This window comes from Rhinoraja longicauda, chromosome 28 (assembly GCF_053455715.1).
Source record: "Rhinoraja longicauda isolate Sanriku21f chromosome 28, sRhiLon1.1, whole genome shotgun sequence".
NCBI lineage: Eukaryota > Metazoa > Chordata > Chondrichthyes > Rajiformes > Arhynchobatidae > Rhinoraja > Rhinoraja longicauda.
In genome coordinates this window covers 11,188,400-11,205,597 of record NC_135980.1, presented here as the reverse complement: position 1 = coordinate 11,205,597, position 17,198 = coordinate 11,188,400, and the positions used below count along the sequence as shown (strand labels likewise).

Sequence of the window (17,198 nt, the reverse complement as noted above, 5' to 3'; positions counted from 1 at the left end):
CTGTTTCCTCACCGCGCCAGAGACCTGGGTTCGATCCTGACCTCGGGTGCTGTCTGTGTGGAGTTTGCATGTTCTTCCTGTGACCACGTGGGTTTCCTCCCGGTGCTCCAGTCTCCTGCCATGCCCCAAAGACGTGGGGGGGTTGCAGGGTAATTGGCCTCTGTACATTGCCCCCAGTGTGTGGGAAGTGGATACATAAGGTGGGATAACATAAAACTAGTATGAACTGGGGATTGGGGACTCGATGGGCTGAAGGGCCTGTTTCCATGCTGTATCTCTAAACTAAAACTAAATTTATGCCTCGCCAACCAGACCATCTACTACCTAATAGTAGATCCATTTTAATACTTTACTACTTTCCTTTATAGCCAGACTGCAATGTGGGACCTTGCCAAAAGCTTTGTGTAAATTCCTTAGGGAAGAAAACTTGGTGAGCTCTCTCAGTTATGACGTTATGTGAATCAAGTCCATAGTAACCTGATTAACCCTTGAATGCCCACCAAAGTGACTGGTGAAGTTTCCAGGTTGCATGAAAAATACTGCCAAGCACACTAGAAGTCTCACCACCACCTTTTCATGGCAATGAACCAACATCTAAGGTCAACTTTGCCAGCAGTGCCACATTCCTTCATTAATGGAAAACAGATGTGACCAGCGCTCAATAGTTAATAAATAATCTGCTGAAAGGTGAAGCACAGTTCGGGAAAAACCTGTTTCTACTTGTTTTTTTTCTAAAGTGTTCAACACTAGTTTATCATTCTCACAGTTCCTCATACCAAACGTGTTCCTCATCAGAGACAATGATTGCAATACAAACTCTCACTGGCTGCGGGGGAGTTTCCGGACTTTGCAGAATCGGGTCTCTTTATAAACCTCATCGCAGTACTGATTCTGGTCCCGAACCGATACATCCAGAACTGCACAGACTCTGCTCCAGAACAGAGATACCTGCGGTTCAGAACAGATCCCGCTCTAGAACCGACCCGTCTCCAGCTCGGCTCAGATCCTGCTGCGGCACAGGTAGTACCTCAGAGCAGAGGCCGCTCCAGAACAGACATCTCCATCAGAGCACAGCCTCCGCTCCAGGACCGATTCCACCTCGGCACAGATGCTGCTCCAGATGGGAGACTCTCTACAATAGACACTCGTTTGCCTTGTCCAGTGTTGGCAATCTGTGAGCATTGATTTAGATATTATAGAGATAGTGGGACCCCACGTGTGGTATGAGTGCGCTACTCAGCTATGTGGAGCCAGTGGTCCTTGTTACCAATGTGGCCAATTCTCTCTTTGACACGGCGCTTTTGATGGTGGTCTACAGCCGGCTAAATGGAACCACGCCTGGGAACAGTGACCTGGCACAGAAGGAAGTGGCCCACTTCTACATGGTTTATAACATGATCTACTGTCTGGTCCCCGTGCTGACGACGGTGCTGCTGGGAAGGTTGGCCGATCGTCAAGGCCAGAAGGTCCTGCTGGTTGTCCCTTTGCTGGGGTATCTCCTCGGCAGGTTCTTGCTGCTCTTTACCCACATTTTCCACTTGCCCATCAGTGTGATGTATGGCTCAGCAGTGATCAACGGGCTGACTGGAGGGTTCCCAGCCTACTGGAGTGGAATCAATGCCATCACTGCCATGAGGTCAGGAGAGGCAAGGCGCAGCCTGAGGCTAAACGTGCTGGAGGTGACGTCAGGGGTGGCAGGACTCCTGGGCAGTTTGGCGTCCGGTCACTTCTTCATGATCAAAGTTCACAACCAGCATGGACTCCTGCAGATCAGCCTGTGCCTGTCCCTGTACCTAATAAGTCTGTTGTACTCAGCAGTCTTTCTCAGATACCCTGCAGTCCCTCCTCGAGAACAGGCCCCCACAGAAGTGCACAATCCATGCTGGAGAAAATTCAGCAGGGAAATGCTTCTTCTCTCCACCTGCTACCTCCTGTACAATTTTGGAATGACTGGCGGGGAAAATATAATCTCCATTTATGTTCTGAAGCCCCCCCTGAGCTGGAACCCGGTTCTCGTGGGTTATGGCCGGGCGGCCACCTTCGGTATGTTCCTGACTAGCTTCTTTGGAGTCCTGATCTTCTCCAGGCATTTAAGTGACACGTCTCTGGTGTTAATGGGCATCGTCTCCAACACAGCTGGATTGATCACCATGGCCTTTGTGAGAAGCACCCCCTTGTATTTTATTGGTAAGTCACCAACTCTGCTCGACCACGTTGATACGACACCTTCGTATCGTATCTCTACTGCTGAGCCACCTGTTGCTGCCTTACAATGCCAAAGACCCTGGTTCGATCCTGACTACGGGTGCTGTCTGCACGGAGTTTGTACGTTCTCCCCGTGACCTGCGTGGGTTTTCTCCGAGATCTTCAGTTTCCTCCCACACTCCAAAGACGTACAGGTTTGTAGGTTAATTGGCTTGGGTAAAATTGTAATTTGTCCCGTGTGTGGAAAATTCAGGGAATGGACTATTTAAAATATCTCATTTTAATAGTCAAAGTAGAATAAAAGACAGGAAACAATGGGTCATCGAATGGGTCTTTGAATTTCGAACCGTGTGAAGTTTTAACCATGGATATAGGACTGTGGTCTAGAGATGCAATATTTGCCCACACATTTTAAGATTATGAGTTCATATCCTCACCACTACAAATTGGGAAACTGAGATTGGTGAGTTTTGTAAGTTTAGTTTAGTTTAGAGATACAGTGAGGAAACAGGCCCTTCCGCCCACCGATATCGCGCCGATCAGCGATCCCCGCACACTTACACTATCCTACACACACCAGGGACAACTTACAATTACACCAAGCCAATTAACCTACAAACCTTTATGTCTTTGGAGTGCAGGAGGAAACCGGAGATCCCGGGGAAAAAACCCACGCAGGTCACGGGGAGAACGTACAAACTCCATACAGACAGCACCCGTAGTCAGGATCGAACCTGGGTCTCTGGGGCTGTAAGGCTGCAACTCTACTGCTGCACTGTGAATGAATGAATGAATGATTGTTACATGTAACCAGCCGCAGTGAAATTCATTGCTTGCACACCCAAGTTATGCAAAAGTCGCCGCGTACGGCGCGGACAAAATTACAAAGTATACACAGTATTTGCGTCAGGTCCCCCTTGGTTCTCCCCCTCCTCCACCCTACCCCCCTCACTGCCCCCCACCCCATGCAGGGTCCTCCATTGTCCATTGTTCTTCCCCCCTCCCTCACGGCAGTCCCCCGCGCCGGATCCTCCTTTATTCCTTCCCTCGGCCGCACCTTCCTCACTCCACGTGGTCCGTCCTCGTCCGTCGGTCAGCGCCCGCAAAGATGTGGGATGGCAATAACCATGAGCTCACAGATTGTTATAAAGACGTAATCCGTGTTCCTCAGGGAATAGGTGGTTATAAATGGTCAGACCTGCATGGGACATTTGTCCCACAGTGCAGCTTCTTATAGGAGTCTGAAACAAAATGTGTTTCACCTCAAGTTCATTTTTCTCTGCATGCTGAGAGTTTCCGGCATGTTCGGTTTTTATTTCACATTCCCAGTGTCTGGGATTTTCTAGTAAGTTTGTGACTGCCCTGAGAAACATCTGGAATTGTGAAAGCAAGATAGAAGTACAAGTTCTTGGATGTAATTGACTCTTAAATCCCCTGGGTCAGTGGGATTAGGCAACACGCATGAGTGTTTTCAGTGGTGACCACATACTGAGAGTGAGTAAAAAAGGCTGAGTTCATGGCCTCAAATATTTGTAAGATGTAGATTTATATTCAGCTAAAAATCCAAAACCAACAACATTCAGAACTCTTTCACCATGAATGGTATGGAAACACTGATAAAAAAAATCTGAACCCTGCTTAGTTTCAGCGAGGATTTTCAACGATTTTCCGTCCAAATATTTCCATCTAACCTTGACCTAATAAATCCCAGCTTAGTTTGGTTCAGTTTAAGAGATGCAGCGCTGAAACAGGCCACCGAGTCCGCACTGACCAGCGATCACCTGGTACACTATCCTACACACTAGGGACAATTTCCCATTTTTACCGAAGCCAATTAACCTGCAAACTTGTACGTTTTTGAAGTGGGGGAGGAAACCGGAGTCCCGGAGAAAACCCGCGCAGTCACGGGGAGAACGTACAAACTCCGTGCAGGTACCACCCCGGCCCGGTGCTGTGAGGCAGCAACTCCACCAGCCACTGTGCCACCCAAATATAGAAAATGAAACTTAACGCAGAGAAGAATCAGTATTGCATTTCAGGAAGTCCAAAAATACAGGTGAATGTACAGTAAAATAATCAGGAGGATAGTGAATGGTGTGGTGGGACTTAAGGTACTTAAAAAGACATGGATACTTTAAATAGCTGAGGAATAAATAAAATTTCTGAAAATATATCCATTAATCCTAAACTTTACAGTTTTGCAAATTGGACATGCTATTACCATCCTTCCTGGTACCAAGTCATCATATTCATTTACAATATTTAACATATTTAACATATGTAAGGCAGCAACTACCCCTGCGCCACCGGGCCTCCCTTTCCTTGTTTCCAGTTGCTCCCACTTACAATCAGTCTGAAGAAGGGTCTCGACCCGAAACATCACCCATTCCTTCTCTCCAGAGATGCTGCCTGACCTGCTGAGTTACTCCAGCTTTTTGTGTCTATCAGTCTGAAGAAGAGTTCTGACCTGAAACGCCACCTATCCATTTTCCCCAGAGATGCTGCCTGACCCGTTGAGATACTCCAGCATTTTGTTTCTATCTTTGGCGTAAACCAACATCTGCAGTTCAATTATATTATAATTGAAATTAAATCCTACCCTTTCTCTTTCTGTTGTGTAAAAACATCACAAAAGGGCTACAGTTGGCATGTGTTTAAACCCAGTCCCCATCTACCCAGCCCCACCCTGAATTCAGACAGCCAGCCTCTGGTGGTCTGGCTCTGTGGGGCAGATGTGTTGGAGCAGTCCCTGTCCAGATAGAATGGTCCCTGCAGTTGGATTAACCCCTTCATAGCTGAAAGAGAAAGCGGTTGTCCCACATCGGAGTGTCCTGGATCTGTTCGCAGAGGCAGACCCAGGCAGAGTGAGGTGACTACGTCTCATCCCAGGGGTGGCACAGCGGCAAAGTTGCTGCTTTACAGCACCAGAGACCCAGTTCAATCCTGACTATGGGTGCTGCCTGTACAGAGTTTGTACGTTCTCCCCATGACCTGCGTGGGTTTTCTCTGGGTGTTCCGGTTTGCTTTATCATCTTTACTTTTTGTGCTTATCTTTGATTCATTTGTTTCTATATCTCTCCACATCACTGTCAAATCTCCCGTTTACCTTTCCCCTGACTCTCAGTCTGAAGGGTCGGGACCCAAAATATCACCTACCATTTTTCTCCAGCGATGCTGTCCGACCCGCTGAGTTACTCCAGCTTTTTGTGTCCATTTTCGGTTTATACCAGCATCTGCAGTTCCTTCCTACATTGCTCCGGTTTCCTCCCACACTCCAAAGACCTACAGGTTTGTAGGTTCACACAAAATGTTGGAGTAACTCAGCGGATCAGGCAGCATCTCTGGAGAGAAGGAATGGGTGACGTTTCGGGTCGAGACCCTTTTTCAGGCTAATTGGCTTTGGTAAAATTGTAAATTGTCCCTAGCGTGTAGGATAGTGTACCAGGTGATCGCTAGGGATTCCTGGTCGGCACAGACTCGGTGGGCCGAAGGGCCTATTTCCACCCTGTATCTCTAAACTAAACTAAACTAAACTAAAAATCTACAGACGACAGGAAATTTGGTGGAGTCACGGAAAGTGACGAAGATTGTCTAAGGATACGCAGGACACAGATCAGCTGGAAAGTTGGGTTCAGCAGCGCAGATGGAATTTAATCCAGATAAATGTGTGGTCATGTAGTCTAAAAAGTCAATTATGATAGTGGCATTAAAGAGGCATCTAGACAGGAGCATGGCCATGCAGGGAATGGAGGGATAGGGATCACGTGCAGGCAGAGGAGATTAGTTTATGTTGCCATCATGTTCGGCACAGACATTGTGAGGGGTCTGTACTTTTCCATGTTCTACGATTGTTATAGTGTGCGCATGTGTGTGCAAATGAGAGAGAGGGAGGGTAAGAAAACTTGTGTGTTTGAGTGTAAAAGAGAGAGTAAGTGAGCTAGTGTGTGTGAGTGTGTGTGAGTGTGTGTAGCTGTGTGAGCGTACACTTGACTGCCTTCAGTGCACAGGCACATCACTTACGCTGAATGAGGAAAAGAGCTGTTGAAGAGAAAGGCACAAAACCCCTGTTCTACTGGGGCTCAGTGGTCCCTGCTCTCCCCTACAGTGAGGCTTGAGCGACCTACAGGCCACTGGGAAATACCACAAACACCAACCCTTCCAAAGGGGATGGGCTGGCTGATGTCTGATGGACTGTGCTACATTCACAATTCTCTGCAATCTCTTGCAGCCTTGTGCAGAGCAGTTGCCAAACCAAATTGTGTAAGAAGGAAAAAAATGTAATTGAATTGAAAGATACAACATGGAAACAGGCCCTTCGGCCCTGCAGGTCCATGCTGACCATTGATCACCGTAGAACACGAGTTCTATATTATCCCACTTTCTCATCCATAAGGGGCAATTTACATAGGGCAATTAGCCTGCAAACCAGGTTGTGCTTGGGGAGGAGGGAGGAAACAGGAGCACTTGAAGGAAACCCAAGAACATGCAAACTCTACACGGACAGCGCCTGAGTTCAGGGTCAAACTGGGGTTTGCGGGGCTGTGGGGCAGCAACACTACCAGCTGTGTCACTGTGCCACCAGGAAAGAAATAGCTCCCATATACTGCAGGGTTTGAAACTGTGCAGCGAAAACCCTATTGGGGAGAGAATCCGGAAATCGGAGGTGCAGGATTCCCAAAAGGTTAATTTGCAAGTCGAATCGGTAGTAAGGAAGGCAAATGCAATGCTAGCATTTATTTCATGAGGACTAAAATACAGAAACATTGATGTAATGCTGAGGCTCCACAAAGTCGCATTTGGAGTACTGTGAGCAATTGTGGGCCCCATATATCTCAGGATGGATGTGCTGTCGCTGGAGAGAGTCCAGAGGAGGTTTACGGATCCCAGGAATGAATGGGTTAACATATGATGAGCATTTGACGGCACTGGGCCTATACTCACTGGAGTTTAGGATGAGGGGGGATCTCATTGAAATTTACCGAATAGTGAAAGACCTGGATAGAGTGGATGTGGAGAGGATGTTTCCACTAGTGAGAGAGTCTAGGACCAAAGGTCATAGTCTCAGAATTAAAGGATGTTCCTTTAAGAAGGAGATGAGGAGGAATTTATTTAGTCAGAGGGAGGTGATTCTGTGGAATTCATTGCCACAGAAGGCTGTGGAGGCCAGGTTAATTGATATTTTGAAGGCAGGGATAGATAGATTCTTGTACAGGTGTCAGGGGTTAAATAGGGAGACAGCAGGAGAATGGAGTTCAGAGGGAAAGATAGATCAGTCTTGATAGAATGGCGGAGTAGACTTGATGGGCCGACTGGCCTAATTCTGCTCCTATCACGTATGAACTTACGAATTGATATCTCGTCCATCACTTTAACCACACGTCCATGAGTACTGCGATTTTAATGCATGTGTGTGTGTGTGTGTGAGAGAGAGTGTTGAGGAATATTTAAACGTGCACAAGTGTTTGAGTGAGAGTTTATGTGAAAGTCGTGTTTATTTGGGCAAACATTATGGAATGTCTGTGCAGGAGTTGTTTTATACGGTGAAGTCTAGGTAGAAGTACGAGTGAGGACAGGAATGAACAGGAAGAACAGTGAGCGTATTTTAATGTGCCATCAACGCTGGCATGTTGGAGGGTGTGGAGGTATGTAATCATTATCTGACCTCAAGGCCACAATTACTGGTGTTCTTTAATTATTTCCCGCAGTTAAGGTGCGGCTGTTGCCATGGCTACCGGTGAAGTGATGCTCCGTCCTTCCATTGTTGCCGGGGTTGTAGTTGGAATGCAAAGTGGACAAGTGGCAGGACTGGGGCCAGGTTAACCCCTTCCCCAATGCACCATTAACCTAACCCCTTCCCCAACACACCAGGTTAAACCCCCGCCCACTACCTCTACACCAGGACAACCCCCTCCCCAACACACCAGGTTAATCCCTTCCCCAACACACCAGGTTAACTCCCCACTACCCCCCCCACCCCCCGCAACACCAGATCACCCCATCCCCCCACCTCCACACCAGGTTAACCCCTTCCCCAACACACCAGGTTAACTCCCCACTATCCCCCCCCGCAACACCAGATCACCCCATCCCCCCACCTCCACACCAGGTTAACCCCTTTCCCAACACACCAGGTTAACTCCCCACTACCCCCCCCCCCCCTCAACACCAGATCACCCCATCCCCCCACCTCCACACCAGGTTAATCCCTTTCCCAACACACCAGGTTAACTCCTCTCACCTCTACACCAGGTTAACCTCTTCCCCAATACACCGTTAACCCCTTCCCCCCACCCCTATCTCTATACCAAGTTACCCCTCTACAGCAATTTAACCCTCTCCCCTCTACACCAATTTAACCCTTTCCTCTCTACACCAATTTAACCCTTTCCCTTCTACACCAATTTAACCCTTTCCCCTCTCGGCCAAGTTAACCTCCCCCCTACCCTATACACCAGGTTATTCTCTTCCTCAACACATCAGGTTAACCCCCCACCCTCCCCCCCCACTCCGCTAGGTTTACCCTCTCTCCTGTAATAAAGTTAACCCTTTCTCCTCTACACCATTTAACCATCTCCCCTCCACACCAAGTTAACCCCCCCCCCATTCTTGTACATTAGTTTATCCCCCTCCCCTGTACATTAGGTCAGCCTTCCCCTGTACATCGTTAACCCCTTTCCCCGCCTCAACCCCTCACTCCCTCCCCCTCCGGCTTGATTGCAATCATTTACAGCCTTTTCTTTGACTGGATAGTACACAACAAAAAGCTTTTTACTGTACCTCACTCAGTACGCATGTCAATGCTAAACTAAACCAAGTTTCCTCCTTCCCTGTAACCAAGTTAACCTCCTCCCCTGTATCCAGGTTACCCCCCTCCCCTACACCTCAGGTGACCCCCCTCTCCTGTAACCAGATTAACTCTCCCCTGCACCCCAGATTACCCCTCTCCCCCTGTAACCAGAATACCCCCTCTCACCCCTCTCGTCTGTACACTGTGTTTCCTGCCAGGAGGTTAGAGAGCTCACAACACTTCCATTCTCTTCCTCTGGCACTGGGTTTGGAACTTTGTGAGTCTCTCTCTCTCTCTCTCTCTCTCTCTCTCTCTCTCTCTCTCTCTGTCTGCAATAACTCTGTGCTGACATCACAGTGCTGGGGTCTGGGCCAACAGACAGCTTAATCCCCTGGAAAAAAACATGGATAACTCACTCTGTGAGACTGACATTGTGAACACACGGCAATGAGTCACAGCATTAGATTTGGGTACGTGTGAGTGTGTCTGTGTGTGAATGTGAGAGTAAGTTATGTCAGTGTGTCTTTGTGTCTGTGTCTGTCTTTCTGAGTGTGTGTGTGTGCGTGTTCGTGTAGTGTAAGTATGTGTATATCTGTCTCTGTGTATCTATGTGTATATGTGTGTGTGTGTGTGAGTGTGTCAGCATGTATGTGAGTATTTGCGATGGTCTTTGTGTCCTGGTGTGTGTGCCTGTGAGTCTGTGTGAGTGTCTGAATTTGGATATGGGTGTGTCTGTCTGTGTCTGTGCATGTGAGTGTGTGTGTATGTGAATGGGAGTGTCTGTTCACATAAGTGTGTGTGTGTGAGTGTATGTGAGTGTCTGTGAGTGTGAATGTCTGTGAGTACCCTTTAATAGTGCAAAGTTCTGGTACTATCAGTGCATTGTTGTTTTGATCCCTTGCTGCCTTTATGCCCAGCACCACCGCCCCATTTTGGTGGTTTTAGTTTTAAAGTTACTCTGTTAAACACATCGCCGTTTCGGGTTTCGGTGCTTGCTTTAAGATGTTGTCCTCCACATCTGGTGTGGTGCCTCCACTCCCTGAGGCTCTCCATGTGTTGCCACCCCAGGGTCAGCACCGCCTGCCTCGGCCTACTGCCAAGCCCAGGCCAAGGCGGCCATTCACGGGACCAGGCAGCGGGGCCAGGAGGTGCTGACCACCCTTGGTCTCGCCCAAGGCTGTCTCTTGGGTGGGAACACAGGGAGAGCCTCAGGTTTCCTCCACGTGTTCCCACCAACCCAAAGGTCGGGACTGTGTGGTTGAAGTGCAACCAGACCTTGATGAGCAACGGTCCACATATTTGCAGGAAGGGGGGGGGGGTAGTGGGGGGGGATGGGTAGTTGCAACCTCACACATTCCAGAGATGCCGGACTTATCCTGGCTGCAGGAATGATCGGCAAGTCTGGGAATGTGCCGTGTGGAGTGACGATGTGGAGCACTCCCCACCTTGTCTCGCCGGGGTGCCCTGTGCTGGGGCAGCACTGTACAGCCAGCAGCAGAGGGGTCTGGGGTTCTCAGGGCCTGCGCCAGATGGTTTGCATTGTGTGGCCTTTGTGTTTTACAGCTCGTGCTATGATGTTGTTTTCCTGCATCCCGTTGCCGACAATACGGGCTCAGCTGTCCAAACAAATAGATGGAGCTTCCTACGGTAAGAATGCACCATGCAGCACCCTAACATTGCACACCGCCATTCTATCCTCGCAACACTGAAGGAGGCCATTCAGCCCATCCGATCAATGCCGGCTCTTGGACCAAACCCATTTCCCACTTTGTGTAGGAAAGAACCGCAGGTGCTGGTTTTAAATCGAAGGTAGACACAAAATGCTGGAGTAACTCAGCGGGACAGGCAGCATCTCTGGAGAGAAGGAATTAGTAACGTTTCGGGTCGAGACCCTTCTTCAGACTTTTTCCACTTGATTCCCTGCGATCTATTCTTCCACACGTGTCCATTAAGAGGTCCTGCCCAAAGTTCCTTCACTGGGGAAATTCACCTTCCAACCTGCACGTCTTTGAGATTGATGTGAGAGGAAACCCATGCAGTCACAGGGAGAGCATGTAAACTCCACATAGACAGCAGGAGAGGTCAGGATTGAACCCCAGTTATTGCAAGAGTGGGGCACTGTGGTGCCGAAATTCTTTTTGATCTGTTTTGACATTTGCTGCCTAGCACAAGCTGCTTCTCCCTAAGAAATTATCAGTCGGGAAGCTGGTGGCTGATGATGGTGGGAGATTGAGGGCGACACTATAGCAGGGTAGCGGTAGAGTTGCTGCCTTACAGCGCCAGAGGCCTGGGTTCGATCCTGACCACGGGTGTTGTCTGTATGGAGTTTGTATGTTCTCCCTCTGACCGCGTGGGTTTTCTCTGAGTGCTCCAGTTTCCTCCCACACTCCAAAGACGTGCGGGTTTGTAGGTTAATTAGCTTCTGTAAATTGTCCCTAGTGTGTCAGATAGAACTCGTGTACAGGTGATCATGGTCGGTGTGGATTTGATGGGCCAAAAGGCCTGTTTCCACACTGTATCTCTAAAAACTAAAAACTAGTCACACTGACTGCAGGGATTACATGCAGAACAACGTTACTGGCTCACACTGATTGAATTAACATTTTGTTCAAGATGGCCGCGCCGTTGTGTTTGGCTGCCTGCCACTGTATGTTTCTTTTTTTTTTCCTAGTCAGATGTGCAGCACTTTGGTCAACGTGGGTTGTTTTTAAATGTGCTATACAAATAAATTGACTTGACTTGACTTGACACCTTCCACAGGCTACTCGCTTGATTTAGTTTAGTTTAGTTTAGAGATACAGTGCAGAAATAGGCCCTTCGAACCACTGAGTCTGTGCTGACCAGTGATCCCTGCACACTAATGCTATCCTACACACACTAGGGAACAATTTACAATTTTACTGAAGCCAATTAGTCTACAAAACCTGTACGTCTTTGGTGTGTGGGAGGAAACCGGAGCATCCGGAGAAAACCCAGGCAGGTCATGGGCAGAATGTACAAACTCCGTATGGACAGCACCCGTAGTCAGGATCGAACCAGGGTCTCTGGCGCTGTAAGGCAGCAACTCTACCACTACATCACTGTGCTGCCCACGTGATGGACCTGCCTTCCACTCAAACACATCGTCCATAAACTAGCTCCTCTTTCAATCAATTCCTATTGACAATTGCTGCCTTCTGTCCATTGGCCATTCGCTGCCCATCCGCAATGCTTTTCAAACAACTCCTCCCATCACACTATTAATAGACCACCTTCTCTTCCACTAATGTTCCACAAAGACTATCCCCTCCTGAAACTCTACCAACGATATAACATCCGCCAAGCCCATCATCCCCATGCCACCTCATTCTCCGCCTAGACAATTGCTTCTCCAAACACCAAAGATTCTCCAAAGATTATTAACCTGCGAAATTACCTCCACACTCACTCACATCATTGAGTTATTATTCCATCCTCCTCCATTCGCACCAGTTATAGATTATCCAATTAGTTTCCCCCTGGGCCATTTACACGTCCGATCACCCTATCCTGGGGTTCATCACTTTTCCTATCAAAACTCCAAGATTTACCCCCATCTCCAATCACACGGTCTGTTGACTGCACCACCTCTGATCACAGTCACACCCACGAGTGGTGGGTGCCTAGGATGCGCTGTCGGGGGGCGGTGGTAGAAGCAGATACAGTGTGATAGTGGTGCTCAGATAAGGCCATGGATATGCAGGGAATGGAGAGATATGGATCATGTGCGAGCACGATGAAATTAGTTCAACTTGGCATCACGCTCGGCATAGACATTGTACTCCAGAGGAATTTGGACAATAGACAATAGGTGCAGGAGGAGGCCATTCGGCCCTTCGAGCCAGCACCACCATTCAATGTGATCATGGCTGATCATTCTCAATCAGTACCCCGTTCCTGCCTTCTCCCCATACCCCACTGACTCCGCTATCCTTAAGAGCTCTATCCAGCTCTCTCTTGAATGCATTCAGAGAATTGGCCTCCACTGCCTTCTGAGGCAGAGAATTCCACAGATTCACAACTCTCTGACTGAAAAAGTTTTTCCTCATCTCAGTTCTAAATGGCCTACCCCTTATTCTTAAACTGTGGCCCCTGGTTCTGGACTCCCCCAACATTGGGAACATGTTTCCTGCCTCTAATGTGTCCAACCCCTTAATAATCTTATACGTTTCGATAAGATCTCCTCTCATCCTTCTAAAACACAGATAAGCCTGATGGTCCTTCTTGGACACAGATAAGCCTGATGGTAATGCATATTAAGATGCCCAGGGATAAGGCAGATCTGCCAGAAAGCCCGTGTGCAATGTTGAGGAGCATGGGAGGTCCAGATGCAGCTTTGCACTTGGCTTTAAGAAAGACTTGGATCCCATCCAGTCTAGCATGGAAGTGGTGGCCACCTCCAGCAGGCAGCATCTGAACAACTGAGGTCAGTGCTTGTGGAAGCAAAGAACTGCAGATGCTGGTTAATACGCAAAAGTACACTCAGTGCTGGAATAACCCACTGACGTTTACCACTGCTGCAGCCACAATTATAACATGGGAAAGTTGCTCCTACTTTGTCAGGGCCCGTCAGAGTGGCCGTGGCAATGAATGACATTGTACTCTCTATTGTTGAATACCTGAAGCTCGCAACTATATCTTAAGGGTGAAACCAGGGTTGGCACAATCTTACATCGACTTAAAATGCTGGAGTAACTCAGCGGGACAGGCAGCATCTCTGGATAGAAGGAATGGGTGACGTTTCAGGTTGAGATCCTTCTTCTGAAGAAGGATTTCAACCTGAAACGTCACCCATTCCTTCTATCCAGTGATGCTGCCTGTCCCGCTGAGTTACTCCAGCATTTTGTGCCTCTCTTCGGTTTAAACCACCATCTGCAGTTCCTTTCTACACACTTGGCAAAATCTTACCACTGCTTTCACAATTTCTCCACAGCTCCGCTGGTGTTTAAGTGTGACTAAAGTGTGCAAGTTTCCACTACGTAGCTTGTAAATCAGAAGAGATTGTGGTTCGAAAGGATGGCAAGATGTTATAAGAGGATTAGGTCTGAAGATATTGTCAGACCCAACCCATCCTACATCATCTGAATGCAGAAACAAAGAGCTGCAGACGTTGGTTTACACAAAAGGACACAAAGTGCTGGAGTAACTCAGCAGGTCAGGCAGCATCTATGGAGATAGTGAATGGGTGACATTTCTGATCGAGACCCTTCTTCAGACTGAAACGTCACCTACCCATGTTCTTCAGAGATGCTGCCTGACCTGTTGAGTTATCCCAGCACTTTGTGACCTTTTGAGGCCTGTGCTTCCCTTATTCTGCACCCTGGGCTCTGGATTCCAATGTTGAAAAGTATTGCGTGTTTAGATAGAACACTCCAGTTGATCCACTAGAAAGTGGAATGTGTGTGTTGGCAGGAGTAAGTACAACATTTATCAAAGCAAGTAGTGCTATTATATGTGCAGGAACGAACTGCAGATGCCTGTTTACACCGAGAATAGACACAAAATGCTGGAGTAACTTAGCGGGACAGGCAGCATCTCTGGATGGAAGGAAGTGGTGATGTTTCGGGTTGGCAGAGATGCTACCTATCCCGCTGAGTTACTCCAGCATTTTGTGTGTCTACCTTCGGTGTAGAGTCTGAAGAACGGTCAAAGCGACCCAAAACGTCATCCATTCCTATCCAGAGATACTGCCTGTCCAGCTCAGTTACTCCAGCATTTTGTGTCTATCTTTAGTGCTATTATATTTCAGCCCTCTGCGGCCGTGTTTGATGCCTTTTATTCTCCCTCAGGTTCTGTCTTCGCTTGGCTTCAGACTGCGATGGCGCTCACAGACGTGATAGCCACCCTCACCTTCAACGGTCTCTACATTGCCTTCCTCGAATGGTACAGTGGCTTCTCCCTGCTGCTGGCCGCAGCCGTTTGTTGGCTCAGCACCTTTCCAGTTGTGTAAGTACTTGTCTCACATGACTAAGGGCAGCTGGACATCATGAGCCATGGGAGCAGAATTAGGCCATTCGCCCCATCGACTCTGCTCCACCATTCAATCATGGCAGCTCCATTTTTCCCTCTCAACCTTCTCCCCATATCCTTTGACGCCCTTACTATTCAAGAGCTGATAAATCTCCGCTTTAGAAATACCCAATGACTTGGCCTCCACAGCCACAAAGTCATAGAGTCGCACAGCATGAAAACAGGCCTTTCGGCCCAACTTGCCCACGGCAACCAACATGCCCCATCTACATTAGTCCCATTTGCCTGCGTTTGGCCCAAACCGATCCTGTCCGTGTACCTGTCCACATGTTTCTTAAATATTGGGATAGTGCCTGCAGCCACCTGCGGCAATGAATCCCACAAATTCACCACCCTCTAGCTGAAGAAACTCCTCCTCATCTCCAAACTAAAGGTATGTCCTTTTATTCTGAGGCTGTGCCGTCTGGTCTGAGACTCTCCCACTCGTAGAAACATCCTCTCCTGCAGGGGAGGAGAGCCAACCCCAATGGCTGACCCTATACCTTCCAATGGCTGACCCTATACCTTGCTAACCTCTGATTACCAAGCATGGATCAATGAGTGATGGCTGATCCATAGCCAGTCACGCATTCTCCTCAGTTCACTCCCAGCACGCTGGACTGGAAGGCCATGAGGTGGAGAGTACAATAGTTTAGTTCAGTTTAGAGATACTGCGCGGAAACAGGCCCTTCGGCCCACCGGGTCCACGCCGACCCGCGATCCCCGCATATCAACACTATCCTACACCCACTAGGGACAATTTTTACATTTACCGAGCCAATTAACCTACATACCTGTACGTCTTTGGAGTGTGGGAGGAAACTGAAGATCACGGAGAAAACCCACGCAGGTCACAGGGAGAATGTACAGACAGCACCCGTAGTCGGGATCGAACCCGGGTCTCCGGTGCTGCATTCGCTGTTAGGCAGCAACGCTACCGCTGCGCCACAGTGCCGCCCTCGTAATAGATCGAACTTAAATTGGCACAAGTCTCTGGGGAGGCTGGGCAGTGGGATTGATGTAATGTTGCAGGGGGGGGTGGAATTGGTTCAGTTCTGGCACTGATGATGCACAGAATGACTTCTCTCTCTGCTGTTCTCTCTGTGCATTTCCACCGTTGCGACGTTTAACCTTTTCTGCTGCAGGGTTTACAGCTACAGACTGAGGAGGAGAGACGATGGCCTGGACTCTGACACAGACTCCGCGCGGAGAATGGTCATCGATGACTTTGATGAATGTTCAACTGCCTCTTCGCAGTGAGGCCACAGACCCAGCCCACCACTGGATCAGCCAGCCGCGCCGTTAAAATGCTCCAGCGGAGAATGAATGAGGACACTCGGAAAGTGTCGGAGCCACAAATAATAGAATTTGATGACGTTCTCCTTCAAACAACTCTCTCATAGTGCCGGCGGAAACAGCTCGGGTCCCTGTTTGAGAAGTGTGGAGACCAACCCAACACCTTTGTCAGTTACGGTAGAAAACTGCATTTTATTTCCCAAAGGTAGTAAGTAATACACTGGATTACCAGACTACAGGAGTTCCCCGGACTACCAGTTCAAAGGACAACAGTTCAAATCCCACGGAGGTGTGGGTCGCTTTAGTTCTATGACACCCTTAATTAAAAGTATGATACCACTAAAAATGAGCATGTCCTTCAGTCATGGAGTCAACAGCACAGAAGCAGGCCCTTCCACCTGCCACACCCATGCCAACCATTTTTACCCATCTAGACTAATCCCATTTGCTTTCACGAAACCCGTATCCTTCTACGCATAGTCTATTTAGATTTACGCCCAAATGTCTCCTAAATACAGTGATTGTGTCCGATTTCACCACCTTCTCCGGCAGTTCCAGATATCAACCATTCTCTTTGCAAAGAGACACCCCTCAGATCCCCTTTAAATCTCATTCCTCTCCCTTTAACCCAATGCCCTCTAGTTTTGATACCCCTACCATTAGAAAAAAGATTCTGATCACCTTATTCATTCATGCCTGATAATTTTATATACTCCTCTCAAGTCATCCTTCAGCCCCCTTTGCTCCAGATTTAGTTTAGTTTAGTATTGTCATGTGTACTGAGGTACAGTGAAAAGCTTTTTGTTGCGTGCTGTCCAGTGAGCGGAAAGACTGTACATGATTACAATCAAGCCGTCCCAAGAATACAGGTACAGGATAAAGG

At 48.3% G+C, this 17,198-nt stretch overlaps 1 protein-coding gene across 1 annotated transcript; it reads left to right on the top strand.

Moving 5' to 3' along the window:
- Positions 1–1,221: 1,221 nt before the first annotated feature.
- On the top strand, positions 1,222–17,121 carry LOC144607223 (solute carrier family 46 member 2-like). The gene is made up of 4 exons (XM_078423903.1): positions 1,222–2,187; positions 10,556–10,639; positions 14,800–14,956; positions 16,165–17,121. Exons 1-4 carry the CDS (start codon positions 1,224–1,226, stop codon positions 16,277–16,279), a joined length of 1,320 nt encoding a protein of 439 aa, XP_078280029.1. The 5' UTR covers positions 1,222–1,223; the 3' UTR covers positions 16,280–17,121.
- The last annotated feature ends 77 nt before the right edge of the window (positions 17,122–17,198 follow it).